Genomic DNA, 20,184 nt, shown 5'->3' with positions numbered 1-20,184 from the left:
CAATAGAGAACTATGGGGAAGATTTATCAAAACCTGTGCAGAGGAAGAGTGGTGCAGTTGCCCATAGCAACCAATCAGATTGCTTCTTTCATTTTCCACAGGCCTCTAAAGAGGCCTGTGGAAAATGAAAGATGCAATCTGATTGGTTGCTATGGGCAACTGCACCCCTCTTCCTCTGCACAGGTTTTGATAAATCTCCCCCTATATGCTGGAATAAGATACTAAGACCGGGTTCACACACGGAGAAGGTCTGGACAGAAAACCTCCGTCCAGAGCTTCCGTGACTGAATCAAGACCGCGCAGACATTGCTGTCCTGTAACAAGTTTCATGTTTTGAATTGGTATATATGATAAATGATATAAAACCAGTCCTCAAGGATAGTGAAGTCAAGAGATAAAAAGGAGATAAAATGAACGAGAAAAAGGTGATGTGGAACCAAATAAATGTAAAATCAATAAGTTAAATATCATAAAATAGATACTGGATAAATAATAACTGAAAGTAAATGAATAATATAATGATAATAAAAGACCTGAATCAAGGATAATGCAGTGAAATAATACAAAATTATATTTATTCACAAGATAATATCTTACATCTGGGCCGGGCCCTTGCACCAGATGTTAATAAGATATTGATATTAAAATAGATGTAATACTAAAAAGTCATTTAGAAAGCAACCACCTAAAAATAGGGCTAAAAATGTGGAAATGTCCAAAAATAAAATGGTCTGGTAATATAGTTCAGAAATAAAGTGGTCCGGTAATGCAGTTCATAAAATTATATAATGGAGCAGTTCAGGGAGCGATATGCAGATAATGTAGGTTTGATAATATTAGGTAGTACCTGTATGCCGATTTGAGTGGTATCACTTACTGGCGAAGTGCAGCCGGCATCCTCAGGAGTAGCAGTCTCGCGGTGAGGGTTTCTGTCGGTGTTGGCACGGCGTGGTGGCCGGCCTTTGTGATCGATGCTGATCTCAGTAAAGTGGATTGGATGGGTCCGGCAGAGACAGGTTGGCACGGGATAGCGTCCGGCCACAAGTGGAGTATCGTGGATGAAGAGGTGATCGCTAACCCTGACGTCCCCGTGTCCTAAGGAGAGAGGATCGTGCGTGCGGTCCACAGAGGTCCCAGAATAAGGGGTCTGCAGCGCTGCCAAAGCCGAGGTGGGCTTTAAAAGTAGTATAAGGTGGTTGCCGTATAAGACCAATATAAGACCAAGACTATACGCGTTTCAAGACAACTGTCCAATTCTTCAGTAGCCATAGATAATGAATTATCTATGGCTACTGAAGAATAAGAAAAAAAATTAGTAACCAAATCAACAGTTGAAGTTTAGAACGATTTATAAATTAACATATGTACAAATTTAGATACATATATTCAGACAGAATATTACTGTACAATTTAAAGTTATATTACACAGATTGTCCTCATTTCACAAAATAGTTCATAGACTGGAATATCATTTAAATTATCACAAAAACAAACAGACAAACACAAAAAATCTTACAAAAATAGGCGAACAAACACAAAAAAGCAGCAAAAAATATTTGTGAAATCCCAAAAGTCCCATTGTTGAACTACATGTAGCGAGAATTAAAAAAAGGACTGTATTGTTCTGGATGAGCACCGTTCATAATGGCCTGGTGCGGTACTGGTGGGGACAGGAATCTTGGGTCGGTGGTGTACGTGGGCTCCGGGCCTTGATATGAATGGGTCTGGGTTTGATAGTAAGGCAAGTTATTAACAGATACTGGAGGTCCAGGATAGTAGGGGAGGGGGTGAGTGTAGCACACAGAAGAGGTGGTCAGCCGATGTTGGTGGTCTTGCATTTGTCTCTTGAGTTTCATCCTTCGATTTTGAAACCAAGTCTTGACCTGTAATGAAATAATATTGTTAAAAGACATGTTAGGGCCTGCATACGCCCATTTTGAACTAAATAAGAGATAAATACAGGTCGCCGTCTAGTTGCGGAAACAGTCAACTATTGTTTTTAAATGTATATTGCGGTCAAAGCATTTATTACCTTTTCAGTGGCCCGGTTATAAATGTATTTTGCTGATGCCCCAATATATGGGCCAAATTATATGCCATAAGTAAACATGTAAACAGCCCAAAAAATGTCCCTGGCACACAATTTTACTTTATGTAACAAATAAGAGAGTAAAATTTATCTAAATGGGAACTAAGAAATGTTTTTACTTTGATATAATACAATTTATTAAAAACATGTATTTTCTTTTTTGAAAAATTGTAGTTTTTGGACATTTTAAAGGGGTACTCCAGTGATCCTTCCAGTACATATCAGCTGCTTATACTACAGGGGAAGTTGTTCTTTCCAGTCTGACCACATTGCTCTCTGCTGACACCTCTGTCTGTGTCAGGAACTGTCCAGAGCAGAGAAAATCCCTACAGCAAACCTCTCCTGCTCTGGGCAGTTCCTGACGTGGACAGAGAGTTCTGAAAAGAACTACACAACTTTCTCTGTAGCATAAAGCAGCTGATAAATACTGAAAGAATTAAGATTTTTTAATAGAAGTAATTTACAAATCTGTTTAACTACCATATATACTCAAGTATAAGCAGAGTTTTTCAGCATGTTTTTTCGGGCTTAAAACGCCCCCCTCTGCTTATACTTCAGTGAACTTTCCGCCTGTCAATCCCTTCTCAGTGGTCTTCAACCTGCGGACCTCCAGATGTTGCAAAACTACAACGTCAAGCATGCCCGGACATCATCCAGACCCCCCTTTAGTTTTCTACTCCCCTCCCCTCGGTGGGAAGAAAGGGTGAGCTGGTCCGGGCCATCTATGCTGCAGGGACTGTCCGGTGGGGAGGGTTAGTCATTCTGGGCTGTCCATTTTCACCGGGAGGCCCTCTTCTCCGCTCCGGGCCTGGCCCCGGACTAGTGACGTTGCCTTGACGACGCACAGGGCCGTCTGTGCGCAGCAGACGTACCTGCTCATGAACGTCCCTGTGCGTCGTCGTCAAGGCAACGTCACTAGTCCGGGGCCGGCCCGCAACGGAGAAGAGGGCCTCCCGGTGAAAATGGAAAGCCCGGAATGACTAACCCTCCCCACTGGACGGTCCATGCAGCATAGATGGCCCACCGAGGGGAGGTGAGTAGAAAGCTAAAGGGGGAGTCTGGATGATGATGACGGCCGCAGTGGTCTTCAACCTGCGGACCTCCAGATGTTTCAAAACTACAACTCCCAGCATGCCCGGACAGCTGATGGCTGGAGTTGTAGTTTTGCAACATCTGGAGGTCCGCAGGTTGAAGACCACTGAATTGAAGGGATTGACAGGCAGTGATGATGATGGGGGGAATGATGACGGGGGTCTGGATGATGACAGGGGGGGATGATGACAGGGTGATGATGAGGGGGTGTTAATGACGGGGGTCTGGATGATGACAGGGGGGGGATGATGTATTTCCCACCCTAGGCTTATAGTTGAGTCAATAACTTTTCCTGGGTTTTTGGGGTGAAATTAGGGGCCTCGGCTTATATTCGGGTCGGCTTATACTCGAGCATATACGGTATCTGGCACCAGTTGATTAAAATAAATAAATAAAATAAAAAAACAAATACTGTAAATAGTTTTCCACCAGAGTACCCAATTAAGTCTCAAAAAAAAAAAAAAATAAACAAAGTAACATCCCAAAGCACCTAGTGTTCACAAAGCCTTTGGTTGGGTTGACATGTAGTATTTTGGTCAGTATTTTTAGCCGAAACTAGTGCAAGAGGAAAAACTACTGTATATTGGAAAGATTTACACCATTTTGGATCCACACCTGGTTTTGACTACAAATACTGATCAAAATGCACACAGCCTAAGCTAGAGAAAAGTGGGATGTTATCTGTAACTGTTATTGTATTACCAAGGAATGTTACTTTTAGGCCTACTATGTGTCTACTATGTGTCTAATTTCACTTGTCACTAGTGTTGCAGTGCTTTTTTAGAACAATATACTGTACAATCCAATTGCAAATGTATTATTGAGTCCTCCAATAAAGCACAAATAGTTACCTGTATTTCAGACAGTTGTAGGGAACTTGCTAACTTCTTCCTCTCAGATGCTCCCAGGTATCTTTGCTTCTTGAACATTTCCTCCAGCTTGCAGATCTGCTGCGACGTAAAGGCTGTTCTCATTCTGCGTTGCATGTCACTTTTTGGACTGGTGCCCCCATGGTCTATATCTTCTTGGAGGCCACTCTCCGGACTGTGAGAACGGGCCTGCTCACTCTCATCTTCAGAACAACTGGTGGTAGAGTCATCTGCGCTCTCCCAACCTTTAGGTGAAGCTGTAAAACAATAAAAAGAACATGAATAAGTAATGTAAACACTCCATGCCATAGAGGAAGATGGTGACTGTGGCATTAAACAGATCCAGACATTTTATTGTCTTTCCAAAGAATAATGCTAAAGTTAAAGGGGTACTCTGCCCATAGACATCTCATCCCCTATCCAAAGATATTTGATCGCGGGGATCCCACCGCTGGAGACCCCCGTGATCTCCCTGCTGCACCCGGCGTTCAAGAGCGTTGGGTGCAGCACTGGAGGCTCGTGACATCACGGCCATGCCCCTCACCGGATGTCTGGGGTGCTGCAGCCGAGATTGCAGGGCTCCCTTGGATAGGAGATAAAATGTCTAGAGGCAGAGAATACAGTACCTTTAAAGGGGTACTCCCGTGGAAAACAACTGGTGCCAGAAAGTTAAACAGATTTGTAAATTACTTCTATTAAAAAATCTTAATCCTTCCAGTACTTTTTAGGGGCTGTATACTACAGAGGAAATGCTTATCTTTTTAGATTTCTCTGATGTCATGATCACATTGCTCTCTGCTGACCTCTGCTGTCCATTTTAGGAACTGTCCAGAGCAGCATATGTTTGCTATGGGGATTTTCTCCTGCTCTGGACAGTTCCAAAAATGGACAGCAGAGGTCAGCAGTAAGCACTGTGGTCATGACATCAGAGAAATCTAAAAAGATAGTATTTCCTCTGTAGTATATAGCCCCTAAAAAGTACTGGAAGGATTAAGATTTTTAAATAGAAGTAATTTACAAATTATACTTTCTGGCACCAGTTGATTTAAAAAAAAGTTTTCCACAGGAGTACCCCTTTAAGGCAAAGAAGAAGAATGGAGCATAGAGATAAGGTAAGCTACTCACAAAAAAGTTAGTATTTTACCATCATTGAATGCTCGGTTTAAGTTTATCCTATTGCTTTATTACCCTGCATTATAATTCTTATTCAAGTAAATACAAGATATAGACAGGAAACAACCTGCAAAAAAGAGAGTCTGCTGATCCTGCTGAAATTGTAGGGTTTGCCTAGCACTACAACTTAAAGGGATTATCCACCATAAGGTGATTTTAGTGTGTACCTGGCAGGCAGTAATGGACATGCTTAGGAAGGATCTGTGCTTGTCTTGGGGCTAAATGGCTATGTTGTGAAATAACCATAACACTGTGGCTAGCTTTTTGTGAACTGGTATTTGCTGTTTTACTTTTCCTTTTTTGACTACAAATCCCACAATTCCATTTTTCTCCCTCGCACACATAAGCCACCCCACCCATTGAAACATAAATGAGCTGCATCCATTCAAAAGACTTGTGGTTTTCAATCAGGGTGCCTACAGCTTTTGCATTAGTTGCAGATTGATCTCTCTCCCACCAAGCGATCGCTCCACCCACTGAAGCAGACAGGCTCCCTGTCATCAGCTGGCTAGTGAGTCAGGTCTCGGCCTCATTACAACCTGGGAAAAATCTGAGACAACAGTCATTTTGTATGATGTTAAAAATAAATATTGGAGTGAAAATCACAGGAGAATTGTGAGAAAACCGTCACACACAGGTACAGACACTATATTATGAACTGCACTAACTTTACAGCCCCCTGTAGCACAGTCAAATAAAAAAAATCCTGGAATATCCCTTTAATGTAGTTCAGTCTCATTCAAGCAGCACTACCAGACACAGCCACTACAAAATGTATGGTGCTGTGCCAGGAGTCAGAGCCCACTGATCTGATATCGATGGTCTATCCCAGTGTTTCCCAACCAGTTTGCCTCCAGCTGTTGCAAAACTACAACTCCCAGCATGACAGGACAGCTTTGGACTGTATGGGCATGCTAGAAGTTGTAGTTTTGCAACAGCTGGAGGCACATTGGTTGGGAAAAACTGGTCTATCCTATGGATAAGGGGTCTATTATATAAGGCAATTATTGGGCAAACAGGGCCAACGCTTGTTTTTTGGATGATTGAGTAGTTTTCACCCATAAAAATTTTTTTGCCATTGGCCGCATATCTCCTATTTCATGGCCAATGTAACAGGCTCTGTAAACAAGCGTCGATCTTCAAAATTGTACGTTTACAGCGAGCATCGCCACATCAAATAGGACCCTTAGTTCTGGGAAATACTTTTAAATTCTTATAGTTTGTTATAAGAAGATAAAAAATTAATAAGTATGCTGTCGACATGACCATTTGTCAAAAAGAACACTCAAACAAAATATTAAATATAAAAAACACCAGAATATCTGTTTTACTATCAGAACTAAATAGAACTAGATTAAAATATTACTATAAGTCATTTTCTTCCTACTATGCAGATGCAGCTCAATACTAATCTAAAAAATAAAAACATATAGCTAGAAAGAGAGAAAATAAATTTACAGTTTGTAAAAATCATATCAGACTAAAGAAATAATACATTCTGTTATATAATCAATTTGTATAGAACTAGTACTTACTGGTAGTAGAGGACACAACATATTGTAGACAATTCTCCTGTTCTTCTGAAAGGTTCTTGGTATCCTCAGAAGGTTCTGGTGGATCTCTCCTTTTGAGTTGGTTGGGCCTTTCAGAGTACTTGCTTGGAGGCTGCGGCTGTGGAACACAAGGGATGTGGGGTCTTGAGGCCTCTTTCCCAGGCAGTGTCTCCTCTTTACTCCCCGTTAGAATAAAGTCTATGGAAAAGCTTTGTCTGACCATGTTGAAGCCCAGTCTGTGGTGGCTGGACCTACCAGCTTTTGTCTTGTGAGTGTGTTTAAAATCTCAGTCCATGGTGAGTCTCTGTTTTATAGCTTGTTGGATATGCAAGTGTGAACCACATCAAAGGCGAAACCCAAAACATGGATAATAGCTATCAGAAAGGGCTAATTAACGTAACCATTCCAGGTTCTCACTTCCCGACAAATGTCCCTGGCCTTGGCTCCAGTAAGTCTGCTGGATTACTGGTGTCACCTGGTGAATGTACAGTGAGGGTTTTAGTCTGCCCTAATAGCACTGCTGCATTGTAATGTCCATGGATAGACAATGCAGAAATGATGGCTCATCCCAACACGTTGTCCTTTCCTACCTTTATTTCATTTAAGAGCCCGGCGATAAGATGAGTCTATTGTATCTTTTCCATTTAGATCCTTTTATCTCTAATTATCACTGAGTGGAGGAAATAATAAAAAATTAAACAATTGTTTATAAATGAAAGGATGGGCCGAATCAACACGGTGATACCGATAAGTCTAACACAATGGAGAAATATCAGGTTTATTGACAAAGGAAGAGTAGATCACATATTTGTGGAGCCCAGTATATCACAAATTCTACAATTTTAGATATCAAGATCAATGATCTCTTTACCTCAGAAGATCTGAAGCCCATAGACGTAAGGGTCCCTTTAGGTGGGACGGGGGGGGGGGAGGGGGAAACGAGTAACAACCTCTATGATCAGCGCTCGATTAAATGTGTGGATGGGTTACATGAACAATTGCTAGATCATTCATTTGGCGCTTAAACTTTAACATTATGAATTAAACATTCACATCAGCTTCAAGGCGGATTATTAGGATGATCTCAATCTTCAAAAACAATATTTCAGAGCACTGATCAATAAAGGGGTATTCCAGACACTAAGAACTTAGCCCTCCGACCTCAGTGACCCTGTGCTATCTCAATAACAGGGCCCTGACTCTCCCGCTGACATGCTCCACAAAGATACAGTATTTGGGCATCTACAGCGTTCCCATAGACCAATGGTTCGAAATCTGGGAGGGCCACATTTTTTAGATTACTGCTTTAGACAATAAATGAAGTGCGTGCCGACCTACCACTCTATTCAGCCGGAAGAGTAAGGGCCTCCTTTTTGAGTTTGCAGGGGGTCCCAGAGGTCGGACTATCTTGTACATAGGTTTTAAGGGTCTGGAATACCTCTTTAGGGTACGGTCCCACATAGTGCTTACGCAGTGTATTTCACGCTGCGCAAAATCTGCTGTGCAGCAGAAAATACGCTGTATATTCTCCGATAAGCATATACACAGGGCTTCTATGTGTCATAGTTACGTCGGCGCGAGGCCCCACCTCCAAACCTTACTGAACACACGGGGCTGCCACCGGGTAGCCCTCTGGGTATTCTCATTGGACAATAAACAGTGTATTTCTGGCTGCACAGCAGATTTTGCGCAGAGTGAAATACACTGCCTAAGCGCTACTTGGGACCATATCCTAAGCGCATATTTGATGTGCAGGATTTGAAGCTGCAGATTATAAGCTGCAGAGTTCAATGTAAACTAAATGACTGGACACAGCATCAAGTGTTGCGCATCAAAAATGCACAGGATAGTGAATGTGCGAATACACCCTAAAGAATTTAATCAGACCGAGCATGATGGATATTTTTCACTGCAAAATTTTTCCAAAAATCTGCAACAAACCCACAGCAAGATTAGTATGTGTTAAATGTGGATTTTATCATTTCAATGTAGCTATTGCTGCAGATTTAGAAATGCTAAGATTTTTTATTATTGTTATTATTTCACTACCTGTTGAACGGAAACTGTACAGATTTACAGATTTGTGGTAGGGAGTTGGCACCATAAGTTTATAACAAATCTGCAATGTCTGAACACGGCCTTAGAACCAAGTCCATAAAAATCATATAAAACATCTATCTTATATTTATCCAATTTGTATTGCTGACCTGTGATATTATTCTGCCCCATCGTCATCATAACATAGAAAACCCACCAGGTCTCCCCTAATCCCTTTTTACATTCAATTTATGTTTGTTTTGGGGGGGGGGGGGGAGACCTTCTCTATGAATAATAATCCACCTGCCCTTTGTTTGCCTATAAACCTCAACCTTTTACCTGGATCCATAAATAATTTGAGTAAACAAGGATCATTGTGCGCAGAACGTACTTTATTCAGATGTAAATTTTTGTCTATGTTTGTTGGTCTCTAGGAATAGTTGGTGAATGAACTTGATATTTTCACTACCATCTCCATTGTCTGAATGCACTTGCCCTTCGCTCACACCCAGTTTTTACTGTGGAGCTTCATGGGGTTGGCTTTTGTATTTTTTGTTTTGCGTGGACACCCAGACAGACTGATAACAATGCTCTTTTATTGACATGGAAGGAGTCCATACTATGTACATTTCAGGTCATATATCAGCTTAATGTAGGAGAGACTACAGTGGCCTTATATTATTCCATTGTAGGGCGATCACCATCAATAGGGCAATGAATAGCATATGTTTGCCACAATTAAACAGTCAAATGAATGGCAATATAGTACAATGTTGTCAATGAGGCAGATGTATCAATAGTGTCATAAAATAAATCATGCAATGGGGAAAATGTCTTGTGGCGTGTGGGGTGCAATGCAGGGCAGATGCTGTAACTCTGGGGGCAGATGTTATTAACCCCTTAAGGACTCAGGTTTTTTCAGTTTTTTATGATTTTAAAAAATCATAACCCTTTCAATTTTGCACCTACATTTCCATATTATGGCTTATGTTTTGCACCACCAATTCTACTTTGCAGTGACATTAGTCATTTTACCAAAAAATCCACGGCGAAACGGAAACATTTTTTATTGTGCGACAAAATTGAAGAAAAAATGCAATTTTGTAACTTTTGGGGCTTCTATTTCTGTGCAGTGCATTTTCTTTTTTCTGTAGGTCCATACTATTAAAATGATAACCTACTTGTATAGGTTTGATTTTGTCGTACTTCTGGAAAAAATCATACCTACATGCACGAAAATTAATACATTTAAAATTGCCGTTTTTTGACCCCTATAACATTTTTATTTTTCTGCGTACCTGGCGGAATGAGGGCTCATTTTTTGCGCCATGATCTGATGTTTTTAGCGGTTCCTTTTTTGTATAGATCAGACTTTTTGGTCGCTTTTTCATGATATAAAAAGTGACCAAAAATACGCTATTTTGGACTTTGGAATTTTTTTGCGCGAACACCATTGACCGTGCGGTTTAATTAACAATACCACGGCAATACCACATATGTTTATTTTTATTTACACAGTTTTTTTTTTTTTTTTTTTTAAATGGGAACAGGGGGGTGATTCAAACTTTTATTAGGGTAGGGGTTAAATGACCTTTGTTAACTTTTTTTTTCACTTTTTTTTTTTTTGCAGTGCTATAGCTCCCATAGGGACCTATAACACTGCACACACTGATCTCTTACCCTGCTCCCTGCAAAGCCATAGCTTTGCATGGATCAGCGAGATAGGGGCTCGATTGCTCAAGCCTATAGCTCAGGCTTGGAGCAATCAAACGTCGATCGGACACGACGGAGCAAGGTTAAATTATCTTTATACATTTTTTTTTCAGTGTTATAGACCCCATAGGGGGGCTATAACACTGCACACACTGATCTTTTACATTGATCTTTGTTATCTCATAGGACAACATTGATCGATGATTCTGCTGATTGACTGCTCATGCCTGGATCTCAAGCACTGAGCAGTCATTCGGCGATCGGCGACACAGGAGAAAGGTGAGGACCCTCCTTGTGTCTGCCAGCTGTTCGGTTCGGGATGCCACGATTTCGCCACGGCGGTCCCGAACAGCCCACTGAGCTAACCGGCAGTACTTTACTTTCACTTTAGACATGTCGATCAACTTTAAACGTCGCGTCTAAAGGGTTAATAGTGTGCGGCGCCGTAATCAGTGCCGCGCGCTATTAGCCACATGTCCCAGCCGTTGTTAGAGGCCGGGCCTGACCCACTATGCATCCTTAAGGGGTTAAAATTGCCCTATTCCAACCCCTATAACTTTCAAATTTTTCCGTATACTGGGCTGTATGAGAGCTAATTTTCTGTGCCCTGATCTGTAGTTTTTATCGGTATCACTTTTTTATATATTTGACTTTTTTAGCACTTTTATTTCATTGTTTTTGGGATGTGATGTGACCAAAAATGTGGGTATTTTTTTTTACGTTAATGCCGTTCACCATATGGGACCATTAACATTTTCTTTAAATAGTTTGGACATTTATGCATGCGGTCATAGTACAAACGTAAACATTTTTTCTTTTAAACTTTTTTTGTAGAATGGGAAAAGGGGGTGATTTTAAGTTTACTTTTACAGACCATTTTATGTACCCACAGGGAGCTATTTATAGCAATCATCTGATTGCTAATACTGTTCAGTGCTATGTATAGGTAAAGCAGTGATCAGTACTCTCTGCAATCTACTTGTATTGTCTGCCAGATCTGATAGGAGCCCGTACCCAGCGAGTGCAGCTCATGTACGTCCCGATGTACCACAGCACTCACGAACCCTACAGGATCCTAAAAGTTTTTAAAAAGAAGAACGCTTTGTCCAATCTCTCCCTGTTACCAATACACAGAAGATATGGATTAGGAATTGGGGAAACCCTTCCTGACATCTAGCTGGCAGACTTTATTGAAATTGGGCCATATGCTGTCAATCTCAGGTAGAGAAAAAATAAATAAATTACATTTTATCCAGGTTATGTAGGGTGCTGGTCATCTTGCACAGGATTTTTCCTTCTTCCTTAACCCTTTGTTGGAGGTGTGGGGGTGCCCCAGGTACTAAGTCTCATTTATATATGGTGGTCTTGTTTCCTACTTAAGTCTTTTTGGTGTAAAATGATTTCCCACATCAATAAAATAGTTGGAGTTACCATCCTAATTGTTCTAGAATCTTTGATCCTTTTTGATGCTTCGAGTACCGTGCCAACATCCGGCAAGAGCACTGGCCTACTTCTTGCTGATGGCAGCATGGATGGTATATGAGGATGGAAGAATGTCCAGCCATCATCCTTATCCAAATGGCACAATGAAGTACTCCACCTCAATAGAATATAGGAACTGTTGGCAGACTCAGAAGGTCAGGTAGAGTGCTTTGCAACCATTTGGCAACCCTTGCTGGTCTTTCTTTCCTTGCCTGAGTAGATAGATCTTCTGTAGTTTGCTGGTCCTATACTACTTCTCTACACATGTTGTGCTGTGTCTGTCCATTGAGCCAAGTTGCTTCTTGCTCTTAAAGGGGTAATCCTCTGGGAAAAAAAATTAAAAATCAACTGGTGCCAGAAAGTTAAACAGATTTGTAAATTACTTCTATTTAAAAATAATATTCCTTCCAGTACTTATCAGCTGCTATATGCTCCACAGGAAGTTCTTTTCTTTTTTAATTTCCTTTCTGTCTGACCACAGTGTTCTCTGCTGACACCTCTGTCCATTTTAGGAACTGTCTGGAGCAGGAGATGTTTGCTATGAGGATTTTCTCCTACTCTGGACAGTTCCTAAAATGGACAGAGTTATCAGCAGAGAGCACTGTGGTCAGACAGAAAGGAAAATCAAAAAGAAAAGAATTTCCTGTGGAGCATATAGCAGCTGATAAGTACTGGAAGGATTAAGATTTTTAAATAGAAGTGATTTACAAATCTGTTTAACTTTCTGGCACCAGTTGATTTAAAAAAAAAAAATAGTTTTCCAGAGGAGTACCCCTTTAAGTTTGGTTACATACACCTGTCCTGGTCGGCCTACTGGTTTTTATACGTTAAACCGGTTTGTACTATTGGTGCTCTTTCTGCTGCTGGGTTTCTATAGAAAGTAGATTAGAGTGACCTGTCAAGCTAGTTTACAGTATGTACTATTATCATACTGTTGCACAATGCTTGTCTCTCCAGAAATCCTGACCTTTTGTTTGCTGCAACGGACCTCTGTTTTTGAGCTTTTACTGATTAATTTGCACCCTTGTTTTGTGTTTCCCTTTCCCCTTTGTTTTCCCTTTCTATACCCTGTTTTTATGTTTTCAATAAAAAAAATTATGTGAAAAAAACACAGACCCCTGTAGCAGTGTAACATCTCCCCTGAAAAGAATCAGGTATGTTGAACTCCAACATGCCAACACTTTTCTCTCAGAACATGTGCCATTGGGGCAGAGTCCAGAGGCCCCCATACATGAGATGTTTAGCCACAGGGTTCAAGTCCTGCAGGAACATGTGGGAACTGAGTTCATGCACTTTTTTCACTGCAGGAACACTATTCCCATTAGGAGTTCTGCAGGACCTGTCCTTAAGTGAAAGAGTTCCTACACTATTTTCCAGGACTGGTTAGCCAGTCCCACTTATATCAGTAAGTTCAACCAACAATATGCAAATGTTAATAGCTAGATTTTTATTTCTTCTTGCTGGAGCCAATTCTGGATTTGCCTTAAAATTATGCATCGCTTTAAGGGGTACTCAGGAGAAAAAAAATGTTTTCAAACTAACTGGGGTCAGAAAGTTAAACAGATATGTAAATTACTTCTATGTAAAACTCTTAATCCTTCCAGTGCTTCTGGCATACAGCTGCTGTATGCTCCAGAGGAAGTTGTGTAGTTCTTTCCAGTCTGACCACAGTGCTCTCTGCTGACATCTCTGTCTGTGTTATGAACTGTCCAGAGCAGGAGATGTTTGGGGATGAGGATTTGCTTCTACTCTGGACAGTCCCTGACACGGACAGAGGTGGCAGCAGAGAGCACTGTGGTCAGACTGGAAAGAACTATACAACTTTCTCTGGAGCATACAGCAGCTAATAAGATTTGAAAGGACTAAGATTTTTTAATAGAAGTAATTTACAAATCTGTTTAACTTTCTGGAGCCAGTTTATATATATAAAAAAAAAAAGTTTTCTTCCTGGAATACAGAGGAAAAAACTTTTTTTTTTTATATATATATATAAACTGGCTCCAGAAAGTTAAACAGATTTGTAAATTACTTTTATTAAAAAAAATCTTAATCCTTTTAATAATTATCAGCTGCTGAAGTTGAGTTGTTGTTTTCTGTCTGGTAACAGTGCTCTCTGCTGACATCTCTGCTTATCTCGGGAACTGCACAGAGTAGAAGAGGTTTGCTATGGGGGTTTGCTTCTAAACTGAGCGGTTCCTGAGACCGTGTCATCAGAGAGCACTTAGAAAAGAACAACTCAACTTCAGCGGCTCATAAGTACTGAAAGGATTAAGATTTTTTAATAGAAGTAATTTACAAATCTAAGTATATATAATATGATCACTCCTCTAAGATTTCACCTACAAAAGGTGCATAATGATATTTCAAGAATTGCTAAATTGTAATAAAATTTAAATTAAATTTAAAATGTCAATGTAAAAAATAATGATGAAATATATATCTTGGCACTAATACAAGAATAAACCACCACTGGGCCCTAGTGGGGATATTCACACAATATGTAAAATTTAGAACATTATTCACATTTCTGAAAAATACTAAATTAGCATCAATCTAATAGTCCGGCATCCAATGGTTCGGCAACTGATAGTTCAATATAACGGCAGTCTATGTGATAAATTTGTAAATATATGGTCCGATCTCAGCTGGACACAAAAAAGACTGCTATGTGTCCAATAAATCGAACTGTCACTGACTTCAATACATGTATCACTGTTGTAATTGTTATGATCTCAACAAATCCTGGGAATGCCCGATGAGTACTGCTGTAGTAGTCTGCTGTGATGGTACAGGCAGTGATGTTAGAGCTGTCACCGATCCAGGGGTGCGCTTGGCGTAGCGCGTTATGTACTGGCCGTACTCCCCCTCTATGATGGACGGGCAGATGCAGTGTTGGTATATCGTGGCGTCCCTCATGGTGGATGAAATCCCGGCGGGGATAGTTTGCTTTTTGGCAGGTCAGTTGTACAGTCCAAAGACTCGGACCGGACCAATGGTAAAGGACGGATGTTTAGATCAGTTCGTCTGAACCAGCAAATGCCGCTGTGCAGTGTTCACATTGGATGCTATAGTGCCTGATAAAGATGAAATCTATAACCTAGACGGGTTTCAGGGTACTATAGCCAGTAATAGCTCGACCCTTTCTTCAGTAGGAATAGAGATGTGTGATGTACAGCTTGCTTTTGCTTTCTTAAATATGGTCTCTCACATTTGTAACTAATTAAGAGCACAGGAGATAACTAAAACTTGACATGGATCAAAGTGAATTCATTAACAAAGGCATTCCATAATTACAACAAAAATAATCAACCCATAGGAATGTTCGCTATACAAAACTTAATCTGTAAATAGGTTGCTATTTGTAAGTATCGCTTGTGTGTGTGAATGGGGACTAAAAAAGTCGAATACGGATGATGTATGCGGAAACCTATAAGTTGAATGGTGATGATAGTGTGTGTAAAAGCACACCTTGGTTATTAAACGTACCGACTGGACAGTATCGTCGTTTAAAACGAAACTGTACAGAAGATACAAAATTTCTGGAGGAAGCAGATGGTTTGACATTACAATTTAAAGAAAAAGAGTATCCGGAGAAAATACTAGAATCATCTTTAGAAAAAGTTTTAAAAAAATGGATAGAAAAACGTTTTTTGATCCACGATCCTATAAAAATTCTGATTCCATTCCACATTTCAAAATTGTTTTACCATTTAATGGAATGTATAAACAGGTAGAAAATATTCTATCCAAGCATTGGGATATTATAAAACAAGATGAAGTGATAGGAGACCTTTTACCAAAATATCCACGGACAGTGTACAAAAAAGCACCCAATTTAGGTATTATAATAGCCCCCTCGATGAAAAATCCTTTAAAACCAACAGACACCGAAACTTGGCTGACCACAAAGGGATTCCACCGTTGTGGTCAGTGTAATAACTGCAAAAAAACCATTGGTCCAAGAAAAACATTGGAAATATTTTCATACAGTAACAGTTTTAAATGGACAATTAATGAGTTCATAACATGTAATTGAAAAGGAGTTTTGTATATTTTGGAATGCGGTTGTAAAAAACAGTACATCGCTAGAACAAAGAGACCGTTGAAAATGAGAGTTGCCGAACATATTAATATCAAAAAAGGAGACCAAAAACATCCATTGTCTTTACATTTACGCAAAGATTCATAATAAAGATCCATCAAGCTTGAAGTATACAGGTTTTCAAGTAATAAAACAGGATTGGAGGGGGGGGGGGGGGGGGGAAGCTATATGATCAAAATGTCCAAAGCAGAAAGTAAGAAAATATTTGAATTTGGCACTCTGGAGCCGAATGGTCTCAACTCCAGCCTTGAACTGTTTGGTTTCCTCTGAGGGGGTTCTTGTCACCACCACCGCACCCCTTTCACTTTCAAAGAGGGGGTCCGTTGGTTGTGACAGAACCCTCTCGGAATCTCCTCATGAGGGAAGAAGTACTGTTACATAATTTTATATTTGTATATTTATTTGTGTACGAGCTTTATTTGTTTGGGATGTACTACTTATGGTACACCATACATAATTCATACATTAGAATATATATCTTTCAGAGACATAACACAAGCACACCTCTATCATACTTTATTATTCACACATTAATCATCATTTTTATCCATTATTAATTTTCCCACTTTATTTTATTCTATTTTCACTTCTATGATTATTTAAATTTATTTTTAATTTTATCTATTTTTATTTTTATCATTATTTTTATTTTTATTATATCCATTTGCATTATATTTTATTTAATTTTTGCATTTTTAGTTCGCACTATATTTTTCTATTTTTATCTATATTTTTTTTTCATTTTATTCCATATCCCACATTTTTTCTTACTACATTTATCTTTTATTTCCATTCACCATATAGATCCTTTTTTGCAGTATTCACACTATGATCTTTATCTGCTTTTACACACACTATCATCACCATTCAACTTATAGGTTTCCGCATACATCATCCGTATTCTACTTTTTTAGTCCCCATTCACACACACAAGCGAGACTTACAAATAGCAACCTATTTACAGATTAAGTTCTGTATAGCGAACATTCCTATGGGTTGATTATTTTTGTTGTAATTATGGAATGCCTTTGGTAGAATATTCTCTAAATACACATATATATATATATTTATATACATCTAATATTTTTCAATAATTCTAGTTATCCTTTACACGGGTTTTTAATACATTTATCTTCTGACTGTTCTCTTTCTCTCTATATGAATAGGGCTATAGAACCTAGAAGTTGCCGCACCTGACTAAGGTTAATGAATTTACTTTGATCCATGTCAAGTTTTAGTTATCTCCTGTGCTCTTAGTTACAAATGTGAGAGACCATATTTAAGAAAGCAAAAGCAAGCTGTACATCACACATCTCTATTCCTACTGAAGAAAGGGTCGAGCTATTACTGGCTATAGTACCCTGAAACACGTCTAGATTATAGATTTCATCTTTATCAGGAACTATAGCATCTTACGGATTTACAGCCAATGTGAACACGGCACAGCGGCATTTGCTGGTTCAGACGAACTGATCTAAACATCTCTCCTTTACCATTGGTCTGGTCCGAGTCTTTGGACTGTACAACTGACCTGCCGAAGAGCGAACTATCCCCACCGGGATTTCATCCACCACGAGGGACGCCACTATATACCAACACTGCATCTGCTTGTCCATCACAGAGGGGGAGTACGGCCAGTACATAACGCGCTACGCCAAGCGCACCCCTGGATCGGTGACAGCTATAACATCGCTGCCTGTACCATCACAGCAGACTACTACAGCAGTACTCATCGGGCATTCCCAGGATTTGGTGAGATCATAACAATTACAACAGTGATACATGTATTGAAGTCAGTGACAGTTCGATTTATTGGACTCATAGCAGTCTTTTTTGTGTCCAGCTGAGATCGGACCATATATTTACAAATTTATCACATAGACTGCCGTTATATTGAACTATTAGTTGCCAAACCATTGGATGCCGGACTATTAGATTGATGCTAATTTAGTATTTTTCAGAAATGTGAATAATGTTCTAAATTTTACATATTGTGTGAATATCCCCACTAGGGCCCAGTGGTGGTTTATTCTTGTATTAGTGCCAAGATATATATTTCATCATATTTTTTACATTGACATTTTAAATAAATTAAAATTTTATTAAAATTTTGCAATTCTTGAAATATCATTATGCACCTTTTGTAGGTGAAATCTTAGAGGAGTAATTATATTATATATATACTTCGATATTTCTTTGGCTGGTGGATTCCGGTATTTAGTCACACTATCCTCAGATTTTTGGTTGTGAGCAGCACCAATTTTTTTAGTAATTTACAAATCTGTTTAACTTTCTGGAGAAAGTTGATCTATAAAAAATATTTTTTTTTCCTTGATAACCCCTTTAACCCCTTAACGAAGCAGGACGTATATTTACGTCCTGCGCCGGCTCCTGTGATATGCCGCGGGATCACGCAGTGTCCCCGCGTCATATCGGGTCGGTCCCGGCGGCTATCAACGGCCGGGACCCGCGGCTAATACAGGACATCACCGATCACGGGGATGCCCTGTATTAACCCTTCAGGCGCAGCGATCAAAGCTGACCGCCGCGTCTGAAGTCAAAGTGAATGTATCCCGGCTGCTCAGTCGGGCTGTTCGGGACCGCCGCGGTGAAATCGCGGCATCCCGAACAGCTTACAGGACACCGGGAGGGCCCTTACTTGCCTCCTCGGTGTCCGATCGACGAATGACTGCTCCGTGCCTGAGATCCAGGCAGGAGCAGTCAAGCGCCGATAACACTGATCACAGGCGTGTTAATACACGCCAGTGATCAGCATGAGAGATCAGTGTGTGCAGTGTTATAGGTCCCTATGGGAGCTATAACACTGCAAAAAAAAAGTTACAAAAAAGTGTTAGTAAAGGTCATTTAACCCCTTCCCTAATAAAAGTTTGAATCACCCCCCTTTTCCCATAAAAAAATAAAACAGTGTAAATAAAAAAAATAAATAAACATATGTGGTATCGACGTGTGTGTAAATGTCCGAACTATAAAAATATATCATTAATTAAACCGCACGGTCAATGGCGTATGCGCAAAAAAATTCCAAAGTCCAAAAAAGCGTATTTTGGTCACTTTTTATACCATTAAAAAATGAATAAAAATGTATCAAAAAGTCCGATCAAAACAAACATCATAACGATAAAAACTTCAGATCACGGCGCAAAAATTTGTCCTAATACCACCCTGTACGTGGAAAAATAAAAAAGTTATAGGGGTCAGAAGATGACATTTTTAAACGTATACATTTTCCTGCATGTAGTTATGATTTTTTCCAGAAGTACGACAAAATCAAACCTATATAAGTAGGGTATCATTTTAACCGTATGGACCTACAGAATAATGGTAAGGTGTCATTTTTACCGAAATATGCACTGCTTAGAAACGGAAGCCCCCAAAAGTTACAAAATTGCGTTTTTCTTCCATTTTGTCGCACAATGATTTTTTTTCCATTTCGCCGTGAATTTTTGGGTAAAAGACTAATGTCACTGCAAAGTAGAATTAGTGACGCAAATAATAAGCCATCATATGGATTTTTAAGTGGAAAAATGAAAGGGTTATGATTTTTAAAAGGTAAGGAGGTAAAAACGAAAGTGCAAAAACTGAAATACCCTGAGTCCTTAAGGGGTTAAGGACGTACCTTTACACCCTTGTCCCACTCCCCTTCTATAATGCAGGTTCAGGAGCTAATGCCAGACATCACTAATCGTGGTGATGTCTGGCAATAATCCCTTAGACGCCACGATCAAAGTTGATTGCGGCGTCTAAAAAGTAAAAAAAAAACATCTCGGCAACTCAGTCGGTTTGATCAGGATCACCACAGTAAAAATGCAGTGTCCCAATCAGCTGAGAGGATAGCGGGAGGGCCCTTACCTGCCTTCATGCTGTCCGATTGGTGGCTCGATGCTCCAGGAAGCCTCAGCAGCCTAAAGCAATCGAGCATCGATAACACTTATCAATGCTATGCTATGGCATAGCTTTGTTCAGTTTATGCAATGTAAGGATTGCATGTAATAGTCCCCTATGGGGACTATAAAATAGTATAAACATTTTTTTTTTTATGTTAATAAGTGAGAA

The 20,184-nt window shown here is 39.8% G+C and overlaps 1 protein-coding gene across 1 annotated transcript; it reads right to left on the bottom strand.

The window, feature by feature from the left end:
• Positions 1–1,440: 1,440 nt before the first annotated feature.
• LOC130281771 (homeobox protein pv.1-like) lies at positions 1,441–6,999 on the bottom strand. Its single transcript, XM_056529367.1, has 3 exons — positions 6,759–6,999; positions 4,033–4,307; positions 1,441–1,883 (listed from the first exon to the last, which is right to left on the bottom strand). The coding sequence occupies exons 1-3, from the start codon at positions 6,997–6,999 to the stop codon at positions 1,587–1,589; spliced, it is 813 nt and encodes a 270-aa protein (XP_056385342.1). The 3' UTR covers positions 1,441–1,586.
• Between the last annotated feature and the right edge of the window lie 13,185 nt (positions 7,000–20,184).

Source organism: Hyla sarda, chromosome 7 (genome assembly GCF_029499605.1).
Source record: "Hyla sarda isolate aHylSar1 chromosome 7, aHylSar1.hap1, whole genome shotgun sequence".
NCBI lineage: Eukaryota > Metazoa > Chordata > Amphibia > Anura > Hylidae > Hyla > Hyla sarda.
This window is presented reverse-complemented; position numbering and strand designations above follow the sequence as displayed.